The sequence below is a fragment of the Leptodactylus fuscus genome, chromosome 5 (genome assembly GCF_031893055.1).
Source record: "Leptodactylus fuscus isolate aLepFus1 chromosome 5, aLepFus1.hap2, whole genome shotgun sequence".
In the NCBI taxonomy this organism is placed as follows: domain Eukaryota; kingdom Metazoa; phylum Chordata; class Amphibia; order Anura; family Leptodactylidae; genus Leptodactylus; species Leptodactylus fuscus.
Genome location: NC_134269.1, coordinates 59,425,742 through 59,438,442, shown reverse-complemented (window position 1 = coordinate 59,438,442; position 12,701 = coordinate 59,425,742). Strand labels below are relative to the sequence as shown.

General features: G+C 40.3%; 1 protein-coding gene across 1 annotated transcript in view; it reads left to right on the top strand.

The window, feature by feature from the left end:
* The window catches only part of SLCO3A1 (solute carrier organic anion transporter family member 3A1), a 260,725-nt gene extending 257,275 nt beyond the window's left edge, over positions 1-3,450 (top strand). The window contains exon 10 of the mRNA XM_075273273.1: positions 2,579-3,450. Within this exon, the coding sequence (XP_075129374.1) occupies positions 2,579-2,958 (380 nt within the window). The 3' untranslated portion in view covers positions 2,959-3,450. The remainder of the gene's footprint in view (positions 1-2,578) is intronic.
* The last annotated feature ends 9,251 nt before the right edge of the window (positions 3,451-12,701 follow it).

The following is a 12,701-nucleotide window of genomic DNA, read 5'->3' as shown; positions in this document are numbered from 1 at the left end:
TGATGTGGAGCTTGCCATTATAACACAATAGTTGTATTTCTGCAGGGTATGCATATCACTGGTAAATGTACAGGCTTTGGGGAAATTAACCTGTTTGCTTAGCAGTAAAAGTGTCAGTGGTGCAAAAATTAATTGACTGTGGAATGAAGACATTGTGGTTATTCTAAAAAGATCATGTAGCGCTTAGCATTGCACATTTGAGACTTTTCATAGCTATTTGGGGAAAACAATTGCTGGGAAGACTCCAAAAGCAGGAGGCACCTCTGGTAGAGCAGCGTGTGGGTCAAGCGAGAAAATAGAATGGACAGCATGGACCTCTACACTTCAATGAATGAGGCAGAGCAAAAACAGACAGTAAGGCTAAAGCCCCACGTTGCGGTAACGCAGCTTTTTTTGTTGCAGATCTTTTTGCGGTTTTTTTTTTTAACCAAAGCCAGGCGTGGATTGAGCAGAAGGGAGAAGTATAAGGCCGGGGAACAATCGCGGCGTTATACAGTAATTACAGAGTGAATGGAATTCATGCGAATCCCATGCCCACTTTGCGTTTGAAACTGCAGCACGGATACGCTGTGATTTCCAAAACCAGCACATGTCAATTATATCTACGGAACTGCTTGTGGCTTCTCGTAGATATAATGGTAACAGAAAGTCTGCGGAGGAAAACTCTGTGAACTTTCTGTTCAAAGTGCTGCAGGAAGAACCGTGATGCGTTCCCTCTACGGTTTTTCCAAAAGTGCTTTAGAGCTGTGGAACATACCATGGGGCCTTAGCCTAAGAGCTTCTTATATATTTCCCATTCCTTTTGTAGCCATTCTTGACTTTGGCTCAAAAAAAACACAACAAAATCTGCAATAAAAATAAGCTACATTTCCACCATGTGGGACCTTTGACGGCCTTCCATTCCATTTTTCATTTTCTGATGGCCAAGTGTCATCCGTTTCCTTAGTCTATCTTTTTTGCCCCAACCCGCTGGTCCTTTTACCAGTTATTAGTTAGACATCAATCCATTTTACATCTGTTAAAAATGGATCCATTGATTTCTATTGTGTCCATCAAATTGACAAAAATAGGGTCAGTGTACAAATGTTTTCGGGCGTTCATTTTGATGCTGAATCCACCTCAAAATCAATAGAGTTCTATTGGGAGGCTTTTTTTGGAGGTTGATTTTGAGGTGGATTCAGTGTCAAAATGAGTGCCAAAAAACTCTGTGTGCACTGACCCATAGAGTAAAAAGACACAAAAATACATGAATTCATTCTCTGTGTTTTTCAAATGGCCATCACATGGTTGTTTTTCACCATTGTGTAAATAAAACCATTCTAGGACATGTCCAGAGTTTTGGTAGCTCGTCCTCTTGTACCTGTGCACATCATGGTTGTGTGTATTAGACTTGGGAATTAATTGATTTGTGTAGTATCCATTAAAAAAAAGCAGCAAACAGTTAAAAACTTACAGTGCATTGCGTTAGGTCTTTATTAGAGATGAGCGAGTAGTGTTCGATCGAGTAGGTGTTCGATCGAATACTACGGTATTCGAAATACTCAAATACTCGTACTCGATCGAACACTACTAGCTGTTCGAAGTTTAAGGTTCAATGTAGAACCAGCGTTGATTGGCAGAATGCTATACATTCTGCCAATCAACGCTGGTTCTTCTCTTACCTTTCCGAAGTCTTCTCTGCGCTGCGTCCCTGCGTCTTCTTCCGGGTGGAATTCACTCTGCCTAGGCATCCGGCCTAGGCAGAGCCGACTGTGCATGCGTGGGCATGCACGCGCATACCCGCGCATGCGCAGTTGGCTCTGCTCAGGCGTCGGGCCTGGGCAGAGCCGACTGCGCATGCGCAGTCGACTCTGCCTAGGCCGGATGTCTAGGCAGAGTGAATTCCACCTGGAAGAGGACGCGGGGACCCTGCGCCGGGAGAAGACTTCAAGCAGAATCCACTCATTCCGTCACTCGTGGATTTTATCGAATGCTGCGTACCCCTGAAACGAGCATTTCCCCCCATAGACTATAATGGGGTTCGAAATCCGTTTGAACAGTCGAACAGTGTGCGGCTGTTCGAATCGGATTTCGAACCTCGGACATTTTAGTGTTTGCTTATCTCTAGTCTTTATGGTCAGGGGCAAAAATAGTGCCATTTTATGGTGAAAAAAGGGTAGATCACTATAGAGAAGCGCCGCGTTATCCTAATATTTGTCATTGCTGACAATCCAATCTTGTAGATACAGTATGCCACAAATACGTGTAGAAGCAAAGTCCTTATTTTACAGTTTTTTGACATAGTTCAACTTCAAAGGGATACTTTTGTCAAGTCTATCTTTTAACATATATACATTAAATATTTGACCATATGCATTTTGTACATGGCTGCTTTGTCTTCCTGATATGATTTTTAGTTGTGTATTGTTGCCAAAGAAGTTTTTAAAGTCAAAAATTATAAAAAAAACAAACAAAACCTATTTCATGAATATTTAGGTACCCTTTTCTGAAGGAAGGGTCTAGAGTGTATAATACCACTCCCATCATAAGCCATGTGTATTAGCTGCTGCATTGATATATTTCTGTGTCTGTTTTACAGGGTTTATACCTCCACCTCTCATCTTTGGAGCTGGGATCGATTCGACCTGTCTGTTTTGGAGCACGTTTTGTGGCGAGCAGGGAGCTTGTGCACTCTATGACAATGTTGCCTATAGATATCTTTATGTCAGCATTGCTATAACCCTCAAGTCCTTAGCTTTTATCCTTTACACCACAACATGGCAATGTCTGAGGAAAAACTATAAGAGATACATAAAAAATCACGAGGGAGGGCTCACGACGAGTGAATTTTTTGCATCAACATTGACCTTAGATAACCTTGGTCGAGACTCTATCTCCCAAAATAAAACTAACAGGACAAAATTCATCTATAATCTGGAAGACCACGAGTGGTGTGAAAACATGGAATCTGTTTTATAGTAAAAGACGGGTGGACTGACTCTATCTGTTGTTCACGAGAGAGATTCTTTATTTTTTAAAGGAAAACAAATATATATCTATAAATATAAATATAATTTGTTTCTTTTACATTGGACGTTGGATGGTACTTATTGGCCTCTAGAATGCTATATGGAGAGAAAGCAGCCAGAGATACAGCTGTTAGTTCTCAGGTCTTCAGCATCTGATCTTCCAGCATGTTGTATACTGCAACAAGTCCCTTTGGCTCGAATAATGGAGAGCCCGACAGGCTCACAAAAGTGTCATGTAAACTAAACTCCGCTGGCAAGAGCCCAGCGCTGAATTTAATGGCATCATGCATTGCTGCATTTTGATTGATACAAGTGCAACCCATTTGCTGGATAATGGCTGACAGCACCCTTTAAATAGTCTTCAGAATCGCTCTCTCATCGCTGTGAATGGCAACCAGGCCCAGGCTTTAATAAATCCTAATCAATGTAATGACTTTCACGAGAGCGCTGCAAAATCCATGTTCTTATTAACCTTTTTTTTAAATTATTTTACCAGATTATTGATTGAAATGTTTCCTTGCACTATGTAACTAAAGCTTGTATCCCATTGACAATGGTTTATAGATCCCTGTTCGGTAGAGCCTGATTCTGGCCATTCTTTGTCCTGCAGATTTTGAGAATAGTTGCAATGTGCACAGTGAAAATCCTCAAAGAAGTCGGATTCATGCATTGCTGAAGAGTGATCTTTAATACTTAGTGTACTTTCCCTGCATCAAACAAGAGAAAGAGAATATAACGGCAAGCCATGTCTTGTACATGTCACTCATCTTCGCCCTGCTCTAGTATATCTGTGATAAGTATATAGGTTACTTACTGATTAAGATGAAAACCAAAGGTGTAACTTCAATTTCTGGGCTTCAATGCAAAATATGTGATAGGCCTCCACTTACCATGTGCTATCTATAATACTGGTGTCTTCTTGTACTGAGACCTTTGGGCCCCCTGAGGCACTAGGGCTTGGTAGTGATTATGTCGGCACCCCCTATAGCCACGACTCTGATGAAACCATATTATGTAGCATCTATAAAGCTACACTTCTTCCACTTCAGTGTAACTAATGGATGTTAATGAGGAATGATGGCGTTCAGGGGCATAACTTGGCTGGTTGCAGTTATATTCAGGCCCAAGAGCCTTAGGAGGCCCATACGGTCTTTTCCCAATATAAGGAGTACTAAACAAGATACATTATAGTTGGGGTCCTGGTAAAGATTTTGTGTTAGGGCCCAGAAACCTCATATTGCACCTTTTGTAACCCTTTGGTGATATTTAGGTATCATCCTTTATTATGTTCCCCCACCCCCACACACATTTCCACTTACTATTTCATTCTCGGCTTCTTTCTCACGTTTCCTATAAAATTATAGATCAGAATCATCTATTTCCCATGTACTATTTTAAAGGACCGTTTATGTACTTTTGGGATTAAACTGAGCCAATAAAGCAGCATGCTGTGCTTTCGGGAGTCGCCTAAATACGATGCAAATGGATGGATCAGATGCCGACAGATGCCAATGTTGAAATCTCATAAACATACTTTAGCTGTGCTAACTTTTTTATTATAGGAATCTAAAACGGTATAAAAGGTGCAATAGTCAGCAGAGCCTTAAGAGGGATTAAAGGGAAATTTATTGGGTTGAGCATACGACAGCAGTTTACAGTTGACTTGTGCATATGTTTTCATAAATGCCCCCTTATGTACATACCAAATAGAATGCAAGATTCTGCAATAATGGAAAACTGAGCACTTTAAATATGTTTACTTTCTCCATCCACTATTGCTTGTAATGGAGGCCGAGCTGTGCAGCCATTTTTCTTCAGTGTACAACCAAGTCCAAAAATATCACTCGCTGAAACATGTCAGGTAGGCAAATGCATATTAAAGAAAATATCTCCATATAGTGAAAAATAGTATTTGCAATTCTCGCTTTTATTGCATTTTTCTGACACTGAATTTTTTCTGATATGATCTGAATGTGCAAAAGGAGAAGGAGATCCAAGTCAGCATATAACAGACTGATCTAAGAGCACGTTCACGTCGTGTTTTTTGACATATTATCCTCAACAAAATTGGAATGAAATACACCTGTCGTGGAATCTGGAGGCAGCATTATATAAAGCGGAAGGAACTGAGCACATTAATGTATAGATATGGGCAGAAAGGTAGTATAACTTGTCATATATTCAGGTCAGTGTGAGGATCTGTCAGCCTTTTCCATTGCTGCCCCTCTGTAATCTTTCTGTTGTAATAAAGTGATGTTATAAATGTTTGAAAGCATAAAAAGTCATATGTGAATTAGCCTAAATAGTCACATGGGCGGGGAACAGCCTCAGCCTAGTAAAATGGGCCAAATGAGTCTCCTGGACATGATTAACTTTTCCCTCACAGTCCCTTCAGGGTTGGTTCACATCTGCGCTTGTATTCCTTCTAGAACTGTCCACATGGGAACCCCCCATACGGAATTCCAAACACAATTGTAGGCACTGTGCAATAAAAGCACACGGATCCCCATAGACTATAATGGGATCCTTGTGCTTGAAGCCAGATCTCCGCACAGAACATGCAGACAGGAAAGTATTTCACAATCTACTTTCCTGTCCGCATGATTCGAGCGGGCAGTGTGCAATGGACCCCATTATAGACTATGGGCTCCATGTGCTTTCACTGCACAGCGCTTGCAATTGCATTTGGTATTCCGTTCGGGGGGTCCCCATGTGGACTCCCCCACACAGAATACCAACGCAGATGTGAACGAGGGGTCAATCTCGAGTGAATCTAATGAACAGCATGACTAGGCTGAAGCTGTTCCCTGCCCACTTGACTACTTAGGTTCATTCACATATGACTGATTGTTTTCCAACATTTAGAACTTCACTTTACTGCAACAGAGAAATTACGGAGGGGCAAGAATGGAAAAGGGATTACTTGTTCCTGAACATGATGGGGCCAGATTATAGCATTAAAAACACCCCTGTCGGTCCTGCACTGATGGAATGCCATATATGTGCAAGAGACCACTATAATAAACCTCAGGACTCAACAGTCTTGTGAAGTTCATGAATCATGTTAGGTAGGGCAATACATATGAAAGAAAACATCTGCATACATCGAAGAAAGCATTTCCATTATATACAGCAGTCACTAGTGCATATACGCCACATGGTCACTGTAGGACAAGTCAATAAGACTGGCAGGTACCAATGGCCTTATGGCTCCAGAATAGTAGAGAATTTATCACATACAAGTAAATTATTATTTTACCATAATCCCTGCTTTTAGTATGTGATAAATTATGGACAACCCTTAACTTTAATTTACAAATGTATGACTATAGGAAACATGAGGTTTTAATCCCATCAAAAAATCAATAATTTTTAATTATTCAGCCATAGTTTTTGGATATTTATCTTAGCAAACATGAGGAGCTAGACACACTGTAACACTTCGATTGCCCTTATACAATTTTGGTAATTGTAATAGATTTCCGTCACATTATTATCTGATTCGCTTTTAACTCCTTGCTGTCAGACTCATTGTCCGGTTAAGGCTGCGTTCACATCAGCGCTGTCTTCCATTCTTCGGCTCTATTACTGGAGCAGTGCAACAGAGGAGAGGGATGGTTAAAATTTCAGATACCAACAGAGTCTAGTCGATCCCATTGGAACAGATTCTGTGGCGGAGGCTTCTAAGTGAGCCTCCAAAGTGCATGTGAACTGAGCCTTAGCGTGTCATTGTTTGGCCACCTTGAATTAACACTTCCTTGAAATTTACTAACACACCCTGCTATTTGAATACGTTTTCCTCGAAGATCAGTCAAAGCTTTGCAGGACAGGATGATATTTGCAATATACCAGTAACCAAAAAATGACAGGACTCTGAGATGAGAAATTCTTTGCATAACCAATTTCTATTTGCACAGGCTAGTACAATATACACCGTACTACTTCACAGAAGTATGTCAGTATTAGGATGGGAAGAAACCAACAGGAATACTTAGAAACGGTGCAATAAAGAGAAATGGCTACATTGCTGAGCCTTACATTATTATATTGGTAACATGGGCAATAATTCTACATAGAAGGATGACACTGGTGGTATGAGAAATGATATCTCCGCATATAATGTATAATGTTCTCTATTAAGTGGTGTATTCTCCATAGCTAATATCTGTAGCTGTCTTGGAGTCTGTGAAGAGAATTCCATTTAGTATATTTTAATGTTACCTGTACTGTACATTTCTGCTGCCTTGTGATGAAGTCCATGAAGAAGGGCATACTATTAATCTCTAGTGAATTAAAGAAGTTTTCCTGGATGGAGATATTTATGAGCTATCCTTAGGATATGATCGGCTGAGAGCAGGATCCTCTCCCCTGGTATTAGCACAGTGTACAGAGCTGGAAGTACATAGCGCCAACCACTGTGTAGTGGCCATTCTGTGGTATTGCAGCTCACCCCCTATTTAAGAAAATGTGAGCTAAGCTGCAATAAATCAGCACAACCACTGGACATTGTACCCATCTGTAAACTCTTGTTTCCATTCTCTGGCGACATGGCTCCTGCTATCAGCTTATCACTACAGTCAAAAGATGTCAGACACCATTGATCTGACCTGATCATGACCTATTTTAAGAAATACAAATCCTGGAAAGCACCTTTAATAAAGTATAATTGTCTGGTGAGCTTATAGGTGGATCTAGGGGATGGACGTCTAAAAAAGACATAACTGACATGTAATTACATAGAACAGTCCATATCCTCATGTCATTGATCTGCATTCATATATCAATAAGGACAGTGTTGTGTGAAGGAGATAGCACATCCAAGCCGGGGCTAGAAGAAGTCCACACAAGGTATTGGTTTTCTTTGTGATGTAAATGCATTTTGAATTGGACAGCAGTAAAATTTATGACGTTTTTGTCCTATCACATGCATTTATAGCATTTCACCTCCGGGACATTTTACATCTATAGCATTACACGCTCCATTGAAGTAAGAATCACTCAACTATTATTGTAAGATCAAGAGCAATGTGCAAGGGGGGCAACACGGTGGCTCAGTGGTAAGCACTGTATCCTTGCAGCGCTGAAGTCCTGAGCTTGAATCCCACCAGGAACAACATCTGCAAGGAGTTTGTATGTTCTCCCCGTATTAGTGTGGATTTCCTCCCATTCTACAAAGACATATTGATAGGAAAAAATAAGCATTGTCATCCCTATATGGGGCTCACAATCTACATTAAAAAAAAAAAAAAAAAAAAAAAAAAAAGGGGAGCAATGTGCAAGCCCAGCTACCTGTCCTCTGACAGTTATGGGGAGATCTATTGCTATGAATCCTGAAGGTGGGATCCGCACCTAAAGTGTACAAGGCATGTATGGCATATCCTGTGAAAATGTCATAAATGTATATGATGGAAATTCGCTTTTAATGAAGAGTTACCAGAATGCTTGAAGAGGACCTGCTGATTTGCTAATATGTTTTAGTAAATAATTCTATTTCAGCCCCCCCCATACTGTCCTATGAGGGTTGTTAGTATCACACTGTGTAGAGACATGTCCCATTAATGCCAGTTTTTTTCATACAGTTTTAGAAACTGGAACATATATTTACGACCAGTCAGGAGAGTGGACAGGTCCTCTTTAAAGCGTCTATCCATATGATAGAGTATAAATAGCTGATCGGTGGGGTCTGACAGCTAAGACTCACATTTATCCTGAAAATGGGGGTGTTGTTTGCCTGTTATGAATGCAATCAGGCTGAATATAGGTGTGCACCTGCTGGATGGGACTCATCCATGATCCCGTTTGCTTTAATGGCAGTGCTGAGACACTTCCCTATCTCTGGCAGTCCCATTTAAATGACTACGAGTGCACACCTATAGTCATACCTCCTCCAATAAACTATTTATCCTCTATGCTATGGATAGACAACATATAGGCTAAGGCCCCACTAAAGCACTGCGGAAAGAACCGCTACGTGATCACATTGTGGTTCTTTCTGCAGCGCTTTGAAGAGAAAGTTCACGGAGTTTTCCTCTGCAGACTTTCTCTTCCCGTTATATCTACGGGAAAGCCGCCGGCGTTTCTGTAGATATAATTGACACGCTGTGATTTGCAAAGCCGCAATGGCTTTGCAAATCACAGCATGTCCGCGCTGCGATTTCTTCCACAAAGTGGGCATGGGATTTGCATGAATCCCATCCCCTTTACATGCACTGTAAAACGCCGCGATTTTTCCTGCAGCGTCTCCACTGTGGGCAGATCGCGGCGTTTATGTCCTGTGTGGCCCCGGCCATATGCTTCGTAGCACAACCCCTTTAGACAATGCAACCCCGAACAATGTATAACCAATGTAGCCCTCCAACATGTAAACACGATAGCGTTATTTATTGATAATGTACCGGTAGTTGTCAAAATAGCTAAGTGACCATGTTCCTCGAAATGTTAGCATGAGATCATTTGGATTTACCAGCTGTAGCAGTGGACCAATTTAATGAACTAACTTGGATCCTACTGATTTTGTTGGATTTTGGTCTGGGTACCATATTGGTAATTTCTACCATAAGGCAGCAGAAAACATAACTGAGCTATATGACATATATAAAAACGAGTTGTGTTCAATTGGAGTCACAAAGAAACCACCGTTGACCTATTCGATTTACTTAGCTAGAAATGTGTTGTACGTTGCCTAAAATTTCTTGAAGTGTATGATTCAATTCCCAAATGTATATTTGGTAACTTATTATGTGTATGGATGGACCCAGAGAGGTGTTCTCCTGTAAAAACAGCAATAATGTATATTTATTTTGTTCTAAATCGTGACTGGTAAAGTTTGTCGATTGTGCGATTGTAACTTCCACAGTGTTTCCAAGGAAGCTGTGCAAAAAAATCAAGGATTTATTTTTTCCACATCACTATAACTGTACCCTGAAATATTCTATTTGTATACAGGGAATCCAGGGTGATTACAATTGTTTCTTCATATATTTTACAGTTACATTGATATGTGACTACAGCACTTCCAATACAGTTCAGGTTTCGGGTGTTCCCTCCTATTTCTAAGTTGGTATGTTCAAAAATGGTAACATTGAGTGGATTCGGAGCAGCATTCCAACAGAAGAGGGATTTGCCTCATAAGGGTTAACAGGACATGTTTTATAATTTATGGAAAAATAATATTAAGACTATTGTTTATTTTTATGTTGGAACAAGATATGACTCGACATTTTTATTTGCAAAATGTTTTTTTATATGTTCTCAGATGCCATTTTTAATTCTTTTGTATTCATTTCATACATCCGATACATATCTTGTTTCCTACGACAAATATTTTCTTGGCATATTTCTAACTTATAAAATCATAAAGTGATACACGGTTTCTATTGTTTATTCTGCATTCTTTTTCATATGGTTTTCTTTGAAGCAGATATGGATATGTAGCTATATAGAAGCGATCATCACATCAAGGAGTGTTTCTGACTGTTAAGCATTCCAGTGCTAAACCATTTTATACTGTGTCCCATACGTGGATGTAAAATACTTGAGCACATACATACAGCCTAATGGATTAATGGCAAGCACAACCGGTGATTATTGCTTTCACAATATTGGCAAAAAGTTAATAAACTCTTACACTACCAGTAGTTTGAAGTTGACTCTAAAATAAATGTTTCCAGATGTCTCCTATAACCTAAATGGTTCACAGTAATAACCTCAAAGACACTGCTATCTCAACAGTCTTTACATAAATGAATAGTACAGGTGGTAATAAGAAACATTATAATATACAGTGTTGGCCAAAAGTATTGGCACCCCTGCAATTCTGTCAGATAATACTTTCTTCCAGAAAATGATTGCAAGCACAAACTCTTTAGTATTAATATCTTCATTTATTTTGCTTGCAATGAAAAAACACAAAAGAGAATGAAAAAAAAGTCAAATCATTAATCATTTTACACAAAACTCCAAAAATGGGCCGGACAAAAGTATTGGCACCCTCAGCCTAATACTTGGTAGCACAACCTTTAGACACAATAACTGCAAACAACCGCTTCCGGTAACCATCGATGAGTTTCTTACAATGCTCTGCTGGAATTTTAGACCATTCTTCTTTGGCAAACTGCTCCAGGTCCCTGAGATGTGAAGGGGGCCTTCTCCAAACTGCCATTCTGAGATCTCTCCACAGGTGTTCTATGGGATTCAGGTCTGGACTCATTGCTGGCCACTTTACAAGTCTCCAGTGCTTTCTCTCAAACCATTTTCTAGTGCTTTTTGAAGTGTGTTTTGGGTCATTGTCCTGCTGGAAGACCCATGATCTCTGAGGGAGACCCAGCTTTCTCACACTGGGCCCTACATTATGCTGCAAAATTTTTTGGTAGTCTTCAGACTTCATAATGCCATGCACACGGTCAAGCAGTCCAGTGCCAGAGCCAGCAAAGCAACCCCAAAACATAAGGGAACCTCCGCCATGTTTGACTGTAGGGACCGTGTTCTTTTCTTTGAAGGCCTCTTTTTTTTTCCTGTAAACTCTACGTTGATGCCTTTTCCCAAAAAGCTCTACTTTTGTCTCATCTGACCAGAGAACATTCTTCCAAAATGTTTTTGGCTTTCTCAGGTAAGTTTTGGCAAACTCCAGCCTGGCATTTTTATGTCTCTGGGTAAGAAGTGGGGTCTTCCTGGGTATCCTACCATACAGTCCCTTTTCATTCAGATGCCGACGGATAGTTCGGGTTGACACTGTTGTACCCTTGGACTGCAGGGCAGCTTGAACTTGTTTGGATGTTAGTCGAGGTTCTTTATCCACCATCCGCACAATCTCTCATCAATTTTTCTTTTCCGTCCACATCTAGGGAGGTTAGCCACAGTGCCATGGGTTTTAAACTTCTTGATGACACTGTGCACGGTAGACAAAGGAACATTCAGGTCTTTAGAGATGGACTTGTAGTCTTGAGATTGCTCATGCTTCCTCACAATTTTGCTTCTCAAGTCCTCAGGCAGTTCTTTGGTCTTCTTTCTTTTCTCCATGCTCAATGTGGTACACACAAGGACACAGGACAGAGGTTGAGTCAACTTTAATCCATTTCAACTGGCTGCAAGTGTGATTTAGTTATTGGCACCATCTGTTAGGTGCCTCAGGTAAGTAACAAGTGCTGTTAATTACACAAATTAGAGAAGCATCACATGATTTTTCAAACAGTGCCAATACTTTTGTCCACCCCCTTTTTATGTCTGGTGTGGAATTATATCCAATTTGGCTTTTTGACAATTCTTTTTGTGGTTTTCCATTGAAGACAAATTAAATGAAGACAATAATACCAAAGAATTTGTGATTGCAATCACTTTCTGGAAGAAAATGAGTATTATCTGACAGAATTGCAGGGGTGCCAATACTTTTGGTCAACACTGTATATTATCAGAGAGAAATGTCTCTTTCTGCTGTTATTAGGATATTTTTCTTCCTCCCTCTCCGACTGATACTGCCTTTCACTATGAAAATCACTTTTTTATCACAAGTCAAACTGCAGGTCACATTACTTAGGTGAATTATGACTATACAATTCATGGGAAGGGGTTAACAGGGCAGGCTTTGGCTGGATTCACACATACGCCTGGATTACTTTTGGGGATTCCTTCCCCAGTCTGCTTGAAAAACACAGAGAAAAAACCTGCAGGCTTTCCCTCTGAATTTTTTGGATGGAA